Source organism: Sphaeramia orbicularis, chromosome 16 (genome assembly GCF_902148855.1).
Source record: "Sphaeramia orbicularis chromosome 16, fSphaOr1.1, whole genome shotgun sequence".
Classification (NCBI taxonomy): Eukaryota; Metazoa; Chordata; class Actinopteri; order Kurtiformes; family Apogonidae; genus Sphaeramia; species Sphaeramia orbicularis.
In genome coordinates this window covers 58025759-58041553 of record NC_043972.1, presented here as the reverse complement: position 1 = coordinate 58041553, position 15795 = coordinate 58025759, and the positions used below count along the sequence as shown (strand labels likewise).

Sequence of the window (15795 nt, the reverse complement as noted above, 5' to 3'; positions counted from 1 at the left end):
CCACAAGGACCCAAGAGGACTAAGCTAAAGCTAAAGCTAACAACAGTAGCAAAGATGGAAGACAACTGAGGCCCTCTGCTCCTCAAGGATCAATGTGGACTAAGCTAAGTTAAAGCTAACAACAGTAGCAAAGCTGGAAGAAAGCTGAGGCCCTCTGCTCCACAAGGACCCAAGAGGACTAAGCTAAAGCTAAAGCTAACAACAGTAGCAAAGCTGGAAGAAAGCTGAGGCCCTCTGCTCCACAAGGACCCAAGAGGACTAAGCTAAAGCTAAAGCTAACAACAGTAGCAAAGATGGAAGTCAACTGAGGCCCTCTGCTCCTCAAGGATCAATGTGGACTAAGCTAAGTTAAAGCTAACAACAGTAGCAAAGCTGGAAGAAAACTGAGGCCCTCTGCTCCACAAGGACCCAAGAGGCCTAAGCTAAAGCTAACAAGAGTAGCAAACACACTGCCATAAACAGTTGCATATTGAGGCATCATTCAAAGAAAATGCTGGGGGCGGAAATAGAGAAGGATGAGTGTGAGACTTTGCTCTTTCCATAAACAAAAAAACCAAAAACAAGCCAAAACAAGCCAAAAAAACCCAAAACGCTGCAGCAAAGGTGGTGGGTTGAGAGATTAAAGGGCGAGAAAAGACAAAAGAGAGCAAGAGGAAAGAGAGGGTGGGCGGACATGCGGGTGGGCGGGTGAGCCAGAGGGGAAGTGAGAGGAGGCGGGCTTTGTCAGCAGCCCCAGCCAATCAGAGGCCGGTGTAGTGCACTGCAGGGTGAATCTTACCCTGGCAACACCATAGAGTGAACAGCTTCAGTAGAGGAGACAGAAACGGAGAGAAGCAGTGGACAGGTGGACGACTGACTGAGACACAAGCTGATCAGCTGATTACAAAGGGGAGGTGTGTGTGTGTGTGTGTGTGTGTGTGTGTGTAGGTTCTGTCTGACAGATCCAAATAAATATATGTACAGTATAAATCCCCACAATGTTGCAAAACATCATGTATATGTCGTATAAAGAGAGAAAATGTACAAGGTCAGATTCACTGCCTGACATCAGGATACAGTCTGAAATATTACACACACACACACACACACACACACACACACACACACACACACACACAGCATGTTTAATACCCCTGTTGAGTTAGAGGAAAGTATCAACCCGAAAAATACTTAAAACTGAATTGATTGAAATCTGGGGGAAAACATGCCAAAGTTTGAACATGCACGCCTTCCTCCTGCAGCTGTCTGTTCTGCATCTAAACCAAAAGACTACATAGAACCGTAGATATCCTGATGTTTAATTCAGTTTGGAAACGTGAAGCCACTTTTTCAAGCTTTTCTGTTGAGACACAGATTACAACAACAGAATCACATCCAAGACCCTAACCCTATTATGTCATGTGTTTATTCCTAACCCTAACCTTATTGTTGTCATGTGTTTATTCCTAACCCTAACCCTATTATGTCATGTGTTTATTCCTAACCCTAACCCTATTATGTCATGTGTTTATTCCTAACCCTAACCCTATTATGTCATGTGTTTATTCCTAACCCTAACCTTATTGTTGTCATGTGTTTATTCCTAACCCTAACCCTATTATGTCATGTGTTTATTCCTAACCCTAACCCTATTCTTATGTCATGTGTTTATTCCTAACCCTAACCCTATTATGTCATGTGTTTATTCCTAACCCTAACCTTATTGTTATGTCATGTGTTTATTCCTAACCCTAACCCTACTACGTCATGTGTTTATTCCTAACCCTAACCCTATTATGTCATGTGTTTATTCCTAACCCTATTCTTATGTCATGTGTTTATTCCTAACCCTAACCCTATTATGTCATGTGTTTATTCCTAACCCTAACCCTATTCTTAGGTCATGTGTTGATTCCTAACCCTAACCCTACTACGTCATGTGTTTATTCCTAACCCTAACCCTATTGTTATGTCATGTGTTTATTCCTAGCCCTAACCCTATTCTTATGTCATGTGTTTATTCCTAACCCTAACCTTATTGTTATGTCATGTGTTTATTCCTAACCCTAATCCTATTCTTAGGTCATGTGTTGATTCCTAACCCTAACCCTACTACGTCATGTGTTTATTCCTAACCCTAACCCTATTGTTATGTCATGTGTTTACTCCTAAGCCTAACCCTATTGTTATGTCATGTGTTTATTCCTAACCCTAACCCTATTCTTTTGTCATGTGTTTATTCCTAACCCTAACCCTATTCTTAGGTCATGTGTTTATTCCTAACCCTAACCCTATTCTTTTGTCATGTGTTTATTCCTAACCCTAACCCTATTGTTATGTCATGTGTTTATTCCTAAACCTAACCCTATTCTTTTGTCATGTGTTTATTCCTAACCCTGACCCTATTCTTAGGTCATGTGTTTATTCCTAACCCTATTATGTCTTGTGTTTGTTCCTAAACCTAACCCGATTATGTCATGTGTTTATTCCTAACCCTAACCCTATTCTTTTTTCATGTGTTTATTCCTAACCCTGACCCTATTCTTAGGTCATGTGTTTATTCCTAACCCTAACCCTATTCTTAGGTCATGTGTTTATTCCTAACCCTAACCCTATTCTTAGGTCATGTGTTTATTCCTAATTCTAACCCTATTCTTAGGTCATGTGTTTATTCCTAACCCTAACCCTATTCTTAGGTCATGTGTTTATTCCTAATTCTAACCCTATTCTTAGGTCATGTGTTTATTCCTAATTCTAACCCTATTCTTTTGTCATGTGTTTATTCCTAACCCTGACCCTATTCTTAGGTCATGTGTTTATTCCTAACCCTATTCTTAGGTCATGTGTTTATTCCTAATTCTAACCCTATTCTTAGGTCATGTGTTTATTCCTAACCCTAACGTTGAGTCCACGCCTCCATGATTCCCTCTTTCACATGCTCTTATTGTCATTTTGAAATTGCTTTACTTTTATTCTTTATGGTTTTTTTATTTTCCTCTTTTTTTAGGTCAGAAAACACACGTCCACATTCAAACAGGATGAGTGTGTTTTCACGTCATGTGGTGTCGGAACAAGGCGACTCCTGGCGTTAACTGAGCATTAATGATCAGATCCCAGTGTTGACTTGGACTGGTGAACAGCTCAACCAGGCCGCTGTCATCCTGTTCAACAAATGTGTCTAATAACCCATTTGTGTGGGTAGATTCAACCCTGCTCTGACACTTGGACAGGAATAATTAGAGGTGATAGAAAATATTGCTTCTGCAATATAGCGATATTTCATTTCACAATACTGTATCAATATTAAAAAGTACTGTATCAATATTTTTAGGTATTTATTCAAATGCGGATATTGTGGAGGTTCATTATTGTTTTTCTCTTTTTTCATATTTATTTATTATTATTTAACACTCACACAGTATCATGATATATCGTGATATATCATATTGTGATCCTAGTATTGTGATTTGTATCGTATCTCGGTTAGTGTTTAGGGGTTGGGGTTACCCTTTCATTTTTGCAGGTTCTTCCAGGTTCATTAACCTGTTTTTAATCCTTTCCTACTGCTGTTGATGAGCTGCTGTTTGAGGTGTGATGCCTTCATGTGTCCTTCATGTGATGCCTTCGTGTGTCCTCGAATATTCAGCCCAGGTTTTATATAGTTTCTTGTCTGCAGGTTCAGCAGATCCAGTCCAATGGGTGGGTGGGGGGAGAGTTTATTATTACAGACCACATCCTTTAATGTCAAAGCTGTGTTTGTGTTTGGGATTTCAATGGGTCTTTGTCGTACCCCCTTCAGCCCATCAACACCTGCTGGGTCAACATGTGAACACTCATGGAACATGTGAACACACACTGGGAATAAGTGGCTTTGGACGTGGGCGGCAGATGACCTCACAAACTGATCACATATTATCTGAGGATGGGAACCATGTTTCGACTCAGGCTCTTTTTCTTCTTTAACCCATAAGGACACACAGCTACTTTTGTGTCAGTTCCCAAATTATTTTTTTCTCTATATTCCACCTTTCCAACGTGATTTATCACCATTTATTCTAATATCAACCTCTATATTTTGTGTTTTTTTCAGTCAAAAGGTGGACGTTTGGGTCTTTAAGGGTTATAAGTTGAACCTTTCCTAAAGGTCATTATGTTGGCCACACCCACATCTTACTTTAGCTGCATCATTTTTATTCCATTAGTCGTGGAAAAGTCTTCAAATATACACTGTATTCATACGACGCGGTCATTGTCTGTAGATGTCCAGTCTTCATGTCGCTGCCTCAGAACAGGTTTATTTGTGGTTGAATGTTGACCTGGTGTTGCTCTGGACTTGACCGTCCATCATCCTTTCAGTTTGTGACAGTGATGACATGATTGTTCCCTGTATTTAGACGACACGAACCGCAGTACAGCAGGATCCTTTTAGTCAAAGCATTCACACTTTACACTCTGATCATTATATTCATGAACGTGGTTGCTATGGAAACAGTCCTGGTCCCGGGACAAAGCTTTTCTAACCATTTGTCATTTGTTTTTGTCGACTGAAAATACTTAAACGTCATTTCCTAAAAATTGTGAAAAAGTGATAATGATGAATTTTACACTATGCATAAATAATGAAATGTAAATGTGCCCTCCCCCCCATCCCACCCCCCCATCCTTTTTGACCACTTTAGACATTACGAAAGAAAGGCTTTAATGGCTGCAACAGCCCCGAGGCCGACGGGGATGATTCCATCGACCAAAGCCCTTTAAACGATGACAAGTATCGCAAATCTGAGGATCTGGAACAGCTCTTCAAACGCTACGGCGTGAGTACAGCACACATCCGCTCACCTGATCCAACTCACACTGTCTCCTCTACTTTTCCTTCTCTTCCTCCTCCTCCTCTTTTCTTCTTCTTCTCCTCCTCCTCCTCCTCCTCCTTCTTCTTTTTCTTCTTCTTTTGTTTGGTAATAAAGGCTCTGAACAAGAAAGAGCATCGGGACTCAGAGAGCCCAGACCCTGAGGAGCCCTTCTCTCTCACCCCCCGCACTGAGGAGAAATACAAAAAAATTGACGAGGAGTTTGATAAAATGATGCAGAGCTATAGGCTGTCAGTGAGTACCCCCCCCATCCCAGCCAACCCCCCCCTCCCTTTGTAACCCCTGCTGTTCCTGCTGCTTCTGCTGACCTGGTGTTTGGCTGCTGATCGTGGTCTGACTCCACTCAGACCACTTCCTTTTTCCATCCCCACCTTTGACCCTCCACCATTCCATCCACCACATCACTACCCACAATCCTCCACTGCTGGTGTGTCCCTGGGCAACACAGGCAGGGCTAACTGAAGTCCAGAAAAGCCCCTGCATGTCCAAACGGGTTCAGAGGACATTCATCTAGTCAGTTTAGAACAGGAATATGTTCTGAAATGACGTTTATGAAATCCCACTGACACAGAATGTGAAGCGCATGGACGTGATGACGCTGCGAACACATGACAGTGTTTTTGAAACTGGATCAGACTGTCCTGTGGTTCTGGAAGCAGCAGGTGACCACTCACTTCATCTGATACTATGGAATATTCCAGACACGCATGTGTTGGATTCCAGGACCACAGCTGTGTTCAGTGTCCACATAGTAAAGACATATGTGTCCTTGACCACATGGCTGACTTCCTTCTACCTCACAGGGGTCAAACATGTGGCCCAGGGACCACCAAAGGGTCCAGTCCGGCCCTTGAGATGAATTTGTGAAATGCAAAAATTACACTAAGATATTAATGATCATTTTAGTTCAGGTTCCACATTCAGACCAATTTAGTCTCAAGTGGGTCATAATAACCTATAAATATTCCAACTTTTTCTCTTTGTAAATGTAAATGTTTTCATCTATTTACACTAAAACAAAGCATAATGTTACAAAAATATCTGAATAACCTGAATATGAACAACCTGAAATGTCTTAAGAGAAGTAAGTGCAACTTTAACAAGAAAAGCACTCCGAGAGCGCAGACCTCTGCCAAGACAGGTCTGTCCCCCCGATCACCACCAAAATGTAATCATTTCTTCTTTGTGCCAGTATCAACATTTCCTGAAAATTTCATGAAAATCCGTCCATAACTTTTTGACTTATCCTGCTAACAAACAAACAAACACACAAAGCAAAGCGATCACAATACCTCCCGGCGGAGGTAATAATATTCCACCTGTTACTAAATGTTTTGTGTATTTGTGGATTCACTGTGATCTGTAAGTTATAATGTACATGTGTAATGATATAATATGATAGTGAAGCACAATATTGTTAAAATTACACATTTTTTTCAGTTTGTTCATATTATTCACATTGTTTGAAAGGATAGTTTGTAGATGCAAACATTTTCATAATGTAATTTTACTTTTTTCACCCTAAAACATAGAGAAAAGTTTGGAGTTGACATTATTTATATATCATTACGTTATAATTTTACTGTTTCGGCCCACTTCAAATCAAATTTAGCTGAATGTGGCCCCTGAACTAAAATGAGTTTGACAGCCCTGTTCTACCTGATAATGGTCCAGCTCTGCCTTCTGATTGGTCAGTACTAGGGATGCAAATTATCCATTAATCCATTAATCATTAGTTGGTTGACCTTATCGATCGAGTAACGATTAACTGATACGTGGCGATTTTCCTGAGAACCTGAATTTCTCTTTCGACAGGGTCTATAAGAATAAAAGCTAAATATAGTTTATATACTTCATGATAAAAGCATGTCCTGTACCATAATGACTGATGTATTGAACCACTGGATACAGAACAGACAATGACATTTATGGAGTAGAATGAAAGAAATTCAACAGAGAAATTAAATAAAATAAATGGATCTGAATAGGAGCAGTTTAGAAGAAATGGGCATTCATGAGTTTGCATCATTGACATGATGAAGCGAGATTTCAGCTGAGATGCGCCCCCCCCACGGCTATTTTCTCGTGGCCACCAGGGTGACATCCCTGTGTCCCGGATCAGGAGCCTGGAGGATGTTTTCAACTCCTGTCTCACTGACCAGATGGTCCAGATGACCGTGGACTAGACCAGGGGTGTCAAACTCACTTTAGTTCTGGGGCCACGTTCACTCCAGTATGATCTCCAGTGGGCCGGACCAGTAAAATGATAACAGTGAAAAAAGAAAAATTGCATTATGATCATGTTTACATCTACAACGTTTCCTTAAAAATCTGAATAACATCAACAACTTGAAATGTCTTAAGAAAAACAAGTGCAATTTTAATAATTTTCTGCAGCAGTTTATCATTTACACATGTGCGTTACAACTTACATTACATTGACAAATATGCAAAATATTTAAGAGGCAGAATATTGGTAAAATTGCATTTTTTTCTCTTTAGACATTTTAGGTTCATATTTGTTCAGGTTATTCACATTTTTTGTGAAAGGATAGTTTGTCAATGTAAACATTTTCATGTAATTTTACTTTCTTACCCTAAAACAAAGATAAAATCTGCATTTGTCATTATTTAAAGGTTATTATGATAGTGGTTTACTGATCTGACCCAATTGAGATCTAATTGGCATGTATGTGGAACCTGAATTAAAATGATTTTTTCACCATTGATTGTTAATTTCTTCAGTGTAATTTTTGCATTTCACAAAATCATCCCAGGGGCCGGATTGGACCCTTTTGTGGGCCGTATTTGGCCCCCGGGCTGCATGTTTGACACCTGTGGACTAGACCAACCTCCAGGGATAACACTCCGATCTGATACCGATTTGTGTATTTATTCGGGGGTGTACCGCCCCCACAAACAGACGGTCGGTCTGTGTTTGTCTCCACCATGTCCTTAAAGACATTCAAACTCATCAATGCCACGATCCAGTTCAATGAACAGCCATCTCAGCGGCAGCGGCGCAGCGCAGACAAACCGGCAGCCTTCGGACAGGTGTTGACAGGTGGACAGGGGCAATTAACTGACAATTAATTGAGCAAATTTTTGTCGACAGTTAACTGACAGTCAGTTAATTGTTTACATCCCTAGTCGGTGCCATCCTCCTTTACCACCGCTTTCTGAGCCACTTCCTCTGTGATTAATTTTTCCCTTTAATGGGTACGACTGAATTTACAGCGTTACAGTGAACTGTCAGAGGCTGAAACTGTCCGTGTCTTCTTAGACCTGACATGAAACATGAACCATGTGTTATAGCGCAGTGTCATGTTAATCAGGATAATAATTATGGATGGTGATATTCTGACATATGTTGATCCAAAATAGTTCCCACTACTGTGCAGAAACAAGGTGAAAGATGATTTAAAACTAGAAGTTGATATTTCACACACGTGCTGAATAAATCTACCATAAAAAAAGTTGAATGGTTTAAAAATGAAGCACGACTGATCGGCCATAACTGGACAAACACATTTCCCAAACAGATGACAGTTAACAATCAAGGGTTCAGAGTTTTTTCATAATTTCATTTTTTGTTATAATAAGATTTTCATGTTAATATTTCAGACCACTCTAAAATAATGATTTGCATAATATCCCAGTTTGTTTATTTATTTATTTATTTATTTAATTTGGGATAGTGCATATTAATGCAGTTGTAAATATGTCAGACTGTAGTATCAGTGCTCATTTCCATCTGTAGTCCTCAGGCAGGTGACAAGAAAGACAAAACATCCTAAAAACACACAACACAACACAACACAACACAGTCAGGACGAGCTACTGATGCCCCTGGTTTTGCTTCATCCAGTATTTAAGCTGTGATTTGAAGGAGTCGTATGATTGAAAGTGTCTTCTGTTGGGGTCAACTGTCCCCATGTTCAGCCCAAGTGACTGACAGCCCAGTCTGTCCAACAGTAGGCCCCTCCCACTGACAACCAGTCCGTCTAACAGTAGGCCCCTCCCACTGACAGCCCAGTCTGTCCAACAGTAGGCCCCTCCCACTGACAGCTCAGTCTGTCCAACAGTAGGCCCCTCCCACTGACAGCTCAGTCTGTCCAACAGTAGGTCGCCTACGTAGCCCCTCCCAGTCTCCTGGAGCCGTGGCCCCTCCCACTGACAGACCGGGATTAGATCAAATCTGTCCAGGGAGGAGGGGCCAGTCCATGCAAGACTTTGAATTATCAGGCTAGCATTTTTAAAATTCACAAAATTATTAAAATTAAGAAAATTGTATTTATCTAAAATAATGCAGTGGTGGAAATTAAATGTTTTTTTTGCCAAACATTTTTTATGGCTTGTTAAAAAGTGATTCTGTGGGTTTGAGCGTTGACCCGGAAGTTCTACACAATTCAATGGGAGAGAAAATCATAGAGTGTAAAAACATCTGAGCAGCGTATAGGGTCAAAAAATGTCGGGCTTTTTGCACATTCAAATTTATTGTCTTTTTAAGTCGCTTTGTGTTTTTTAATGTAAAGGAACAAGATTGTTTCTTGAACTCAGATAATTTCTCAGTTTAACAGTTTGAATTCCCCCTTAAATAATCAGATTTTGTTGCTTGTCATGAGCATTTGCCCTAAACATCCTCTAGCAGCTGCAGCTCTTCATAATTTTCCAACCTTTCTCATATGTCAGAGCTTGGTGGGAGTTTGGTTGATCACAACCTCTCAGCCTTTCCAGTGTAAGCGAGGATCTAAAACCACCATTAAAACCTTTGCACACAAAAGACAGGTGCAGTAGAAGAAGAATACAGTGGAGTGACTGTGTTCCAGTCCTGCAGAGCTGCAGCTCCTGGCACTCATCAGTGGATACTAGCCAAGTGGCTACGTGCCTGTAGCTGTTAGCGGTTAGCATGTCCTCCCCTCCGCCTCAGCCTGGTTTGGCCAACACACCTTCCACAAGACACCAGTGAACGGAAGCACACAGCACCACCCACCACTCCACCCTAATCTCCAGCATGACAGGAAGGTGCAGGGATGTCCAAGTGTAATTCCACTGGAACTGAAACAGGTCCTGAGGCCGGCAGAGAACAGGCCGGACCATCAACACATGTCGTCTTCCACTGCAAGTGTGGCAGAAAAAAGAGGAAAAAAAACAGCTGTCACCGTAAGGGTTCTGGTTTGATCCTGTTCTGGTTCTGAGATTCTGGCTCAGGAAATGGAATAAGAATTGATTCTTCCTTTTAAGGCCTTGCACTGCAAAAAATGTCCTGCTAGAAATAATCCTAATAATCCTAAATCTGGTCCAATTGTCTTATGTTGAGCAAAACCACCTGCCAATGGAGTCAGAAAAACATTCTTGGCTAGAATTCTTCAAACAAGCAAAAACTCTGTCAACTAAAAAAACATAATGGGCTTTGAAAGTAGACAAAATTACCAGAATTTGATCACTGTTTAGTACAAGAAATAAAATCACAGTCATTTCAGACTGAGTTTAACTTGAATTTGAGTCTGTGACTGAGTTGGAGATAATTTAAGAATTTAGGTCTGAATAGAAGAGGAACAAGCAGGAAAACATTCTAAAGTAAATATTGGATTGTGTTGATTGATCTGAAAATGACCTCTTCAACAGTGAATCGATCCCAGTTCTTCCACCTTGGAGTCCGATGTGTTTCCTACTGAGGTCAACGCCCATTGTGGGGTCATGTGACCAGTTAGCCCCTCCTCCTTGTGGAGCAGACATGGGTGTCCATGTTAAAGGGACTCAGAAACCACCTGTAAACAAACTGATGTTTATCCAGAAGCGTCCATCCCATGTCCTAAACTCTTTTTGGGTCAGACTTGTGTTGAGTCTGTGAACGTATGGATGTAGAATATGTGTCAAAAAAGTCTGAAGAGAAGAAGCAGTGATTGTGTGAAGGTAGAGTTAGTCCAACATGTTAGACACACATTTAACATGGGACTGAATGACAGACCAAATGTGTCTGTGGTTTCATGTGTCTGCCACATTCGACTGGACCCAGGAATTGATCAGACATTTATCAAATGAGTCCAGGCTCATGTTCAACTGTGGGATCATTTCTGTCATGGTTTAAACCTGGAAACAACAACAAATGGGTCAATACAGTTAGTTTGGGTCATTAGTTCACATTCTGAAATGGACAAGTTGTTCCAGTGGTATGAGTGGAAAAGAAGGAAAACTATCTGGATCCTCTGATGGGATCATTTGGAAATATGAACAAACCTTAGTATGAGGAAAATCTGACTGGATATTAGATGGAAAATAGGAGCAAGAATCAGTTAGATATATTTTTTTAAAATAAGAATATTTTTCTTACGTAACAATTTCCTGGCAAGCTTTTTTTTCTATTTAGATGAAAAATTAGACAAATGTTCTAGAAATCAGACTTTTTTCACTTTCACAGAAATCCTTTTTTGCACTGTAAACGTCTTGTGTACACATCCTGTAAATGTGAACATGAACGGCCACAACATTGAAACAAGGCTAGAGTCTCATCAAACCCAGTGTTCTGGTTGTAGGCTGTTGTAATGAACAACCTAAACCAAGAACTGGGATGTGATTTACCACTGAGATGGAATGGAAATATGTAGAAAGACTCCTTGAACCTCAGAGGTGACGTTTAAGTCAGTTCAGTCAAACCAAGCGAAGCAAAACCAACAGAATGAGTGGTTCCAGGCACAACAAGCCCCGCCCCTCGCACATATTGTAGCTTATTTTGTCATGGATCCAGCTGATGTCATCATGTCTATGCATGTGATGATGTCATATCAATCACCTTATATGTGACAAGTTTGAAGTAAATTGAAACAAAATTGATGTTTTTATAGACGTGAAATTCTACCCATTATAAGTAAATGGGAGAAAAAAAGATTTAAAAATTCATAAAAAATTTGAACTTTGACCCAGTTTTCCCAAAATATAATCACATCTATTCTGAGTCACTGGTAATCTATAAACTCAGTTAGGTGTGAATTCAACCAATAGTTTTGCTGCTAAAGTGTTAACAAACCAAACAAACCAAAAACAATAGCCCTTGCCTCCCCTTTGGGGGGGGGGGGGGGGGGGCTTTTGTGTTCAGATCAAGTATTGGTATCAGATAGAACGGATGCAACAGCCCTAAAACTGAAAACAGAAGACACATTTGAAAGTCCTCCAGGACAAGAGGGAGGGAAAAGGAAAAGTAGGCCATGAGTTGAATTCATTCCCATTCACCCTTGAATCTGGAAACACACCCTGGGTAAGTGGGTTAGCGCTCTGTTCCCTCTTTGTGTTCTGTTCTGGTAGAAGAGGCCTTGAGCTGCTTCAGGAACCTCAGCTTTGCTTCATAAAAGGTCCTCGTTAATTATTCACCGAACAGGGTCTCAGTTTTCACCCAAGGATCTGGTCCTCGGTATTACATCATCATATTAAATCCACAGAATGACGGACAGAGGCCAAAGAAGCCTCCTGTGTAATGGGAGCAACAGTGGTACAGGTGGACTCAAGTGGACTCAGATGGACTCAGGTGGACTCAAGTGAATGGGTGGGTACAGGTGGATTCAGGTGGATTCATGTGGATGACTGGGTACAGGTGGACTCAGGGGTATTCATGTGGACTCAGGTGGATTCAGATTGATTCAGGTGGATTCAGGGGGATTCATGTGGACTCAGGTGGATTCATGTGAATTCAGGTGGATTTATGCTTCCCTGGAGTTCAGACCAGACTATGGCGAGGACAAATTTAAAATCCATATTCATTGAACAAATGAAGAGACTTTATGGTTATGGCAACCGTCTCCTAGCAACCACACCATTATGGAGGATCCAAATAATTACTATATCCATCACAAAAGTAAAAGAAGAAAACGTAACATGACTGTAGGCAAGACCAAGTCATGAGCCGTTCATCAGTGTGCTCTGTCAGGACGGCGTTGGAGGTCCAGGACACACGTACTTTAGTCTTTAGTCTTTGATCTAGTCTTTGGTCTTTAGTCTAGTCTTTAGTCTTCAGTCTTTAGTCTCTAGTCTTTAGTCTTTGGTCTAGTCTTCAGTCTTTAGTCTTTGGTCCTCAGTGTTTAGTGTTTGGTCTTTGGTCTAGTTTTTAGTCTTTAGTCTTCGGTCTTTAGACTTCAGTCTTTAGTCTTCGGTCTTTAGACTTCAGTCTTTAGTCTCTAGTCTATAGTTTTTAGTCTGGAATGAACTGAAGGGCTGTTTGTACAGTTGATGTGCTCGGACAATGACAAACTTTGTTAAAAGTGTTTAAGAACCATCTAAACTAAAAAACAAAACCCCCACAGACATGTATGACATGTGCTTCATATATATGATATGTGTGTCATATATATGACCTATATATATGAGATTACAATAAAATAATAGAATACAACACACTAAACACACTCGGTGCTTTGTGCTAATGTTAGCTCTTGTCATTGTTTTTGTTTTTTTAGCTCTTGTCCTCCCCCAAAGGGGAGGGAAGGGGTATTGTTTTTGGTTTGGTTTGGTTTGGTTTGTTTGTTTGTTTACACTTTAGCAGCAAAACTATTGGTCTAATTCAGACCTAGGTGGGTTTATAGATTACCAGTGACACAGAACAGATGTGATTACATTTTGGGAAAAGAAGGTCAAAGTTTGTTTTTTTTTTTAAAGAATTTTTAAAATCTTTTTTTTTTTTCGCATTTACTTATATTGGGCTAAATTTCAAATGTCTATAAAAACATAAATTTTGTTTCAATTTACTCCAAACTTGGCACATATGTAGAGACAACTGATATGACATCAGCTGTATCGATGACAAAATATGCTACAATATGTGCGAGGGGGCGGGGTTTGTTGTGGCTGGAACCACTTGGGTTTTTTGGGGGGTTTTTTACCTCTTGTTGTCTTTTTTTGTTTTTTAGCTGTTGTCCTCATTTCTTTTTTTAGCTGTTATCTTCACCAGTCCTTTGGCCAACTGTGTTGTCTTTAAAGTGCTCTGTAATTAAAATTGAGCTGCGTTGCATTGCCTTGCATTGCGTTGCGTTGCCCTGGTGATCACGTGCAGCTCTTTCAGTCCTATGTTGTGTTGCGTTGCCCTGGTCATCACGTGCAGCTCTTTCAGTCCACTCTCTGAATTTGCTGACATTTCCACAGATTTTTCTAGAAGATTTTTTTGTGACATCTGTCTGTTTCGGGACAGAAGGACACATGGACAGAAGTATTGTTCTAAACCCCTTCCACATGCCCCTCCCATTAGACTCTATCTAAAGGTCTTTGTTATGTCATCCACCTGTTTTGGGCTGTTCAGCCCCCCCCCCCATCACTGTCAGGGGCAGAGCAGCGTCATCCTCTGCCTTAAAGTGGGCCCATGCAGTTGGAGGACAGTGGGAACAGCCCTGGCCCATATTCTATTTATAGTCCTCCTGTTGGATGGAGTTGGAACAGGGTGAAATGGGTCATGAGTGGGTCGGCTGGTGGATAACCTCAGGTCCTCGCCCTTGATTTTCCAGGATTCAGGATCTGGTTATTTAGTTCAGAATGTTAACAAAAAGAATAATCTAGAAAAACAGATCAAAGACATCCTCAATTTTGGGTTTTTAGTCAGATTCAATGTAGAATACTTATCAGTTTATAAATTAATAATAATCTTTCAGTTAAGCAGGATGTTTGTGATACTTGACCAGTGATGAGTCTGTGGGGTTGGGGGTAGGGTTAGGATCGGGGTTGGGGTGAGGGGTTAGGGTTAGGGGTTGGAGTCAGGGTGAGGGGTTAGGGTTAGGGGTCAGGGTGGTGGGACATGGTAGTAATGGAACCCACTGTATGAAATGACACATAACCTCCTGCTGTCATTTGAGTTTGAACCTGGCATGAATGTGACGGTAACACAGCTGTTTCACTTTGCATGATCAAACCAACTGTGTGTGTGTGTGTGTCACAGAGGATGTGGTGTGCATGTTCTGTGTGTTTACATGTTTGAGTTCAACATTAAGTAGACTATTTAAAAATATGTAATTATACTATGAGTGTGATACTAGTATTTCAACGTATCCATTAAATATGAACCACAGAAGTGACTATTTTGGATTTCAGCCACAGACACAAACAACAGAGTCACAAGAAAATGTGTGAGTTCCACATGTAAGTTTAGGACAGTTTGATTCTGAAGGACAGGGTTTGGACTGAACCATCCCAGACAGACAGAACATGTGTGAGCACCAAGGTTATAATAGTTTTGGATTTTTCATTATAGTTTAGTTTTATTTAGTTTTGACTTTTTTTTCTCTAATTCAGTTCGTTTTAATTCGTTTTTAGAGCAGGTTTGCTAGTTTTTATTAGTTTTTATTAGTTTTTCTAATTTTCTAAATGCTTAGTTTTAGTTCAGTTTTAGTTTCTTTATATCTTTTATCTTATTCGCTGTTGTATTCAAATAAATCCCAGACAGGACTCTGCTGCTTTCTCCAAGCTTTGGTCTCCATGTTTCCAGGTAGAGTGGGGACGAAAAGCTGACTCTAAACGACAAGTGACGAGAAGTGACGGACCATTAAATATCATACGGTGCCAGCAGCTAAAATTGTTTGAGGGAAATAAATCGTTTTCATATCAATCTGACGTTGACAAAGATGAAAACAAAGGGAATTTTATCCATAAGTTTTATACATTTTAGTTAGTTGTGTAAGAACACAATACAGTTTGTTAGTTCTTGGTTTTTTTTTTCCTTTTAATTATAGTTTTTATTTATTTCAATTAACGAAAATGTTTTTACAATTCTAGTTTTCGTCATTTCATTAGTTTTCATTAACGATAATAACCTTGGTGAGCACTTCCATTAATGACAGGATTCATATTTACAGTTTGTATTTTCTGATAAATTTTGAGCAAATTCTCAATAAATATTGTGATTCACTGACAGAGAGGTAAAATGGAATATTACCACATTTTTTTCTGTAAAATTAAGATGATTGTACTTTTGAAT

General features: G+C 40.1%; 1 protein-coding gene across 1 annotated transcript in view; it reads left to right on the top strand.

Annotated features, from left to right (window-relative positions):
• LOC115435386 (myocyte-specific enhancer factor 2D-like) overlaps nt 1–15795 on the top strand; it is a 140878-nt gene that overhangs the window by 102805 nt on the left and 22278 nt on the right. The window contains exons 4-5 of the mRNA XM_030157764.1: nt 4659–4793; nt 4944–5081. Of these exons, the coding sequence (XP_030013624.1) occupies nt 4659–4793; nt 4944–5081 (273 nt within the window). The remainder of the gene's footprint in view (nt 1–4658; nt 4794–4943; nt 5082–15795) is intronic.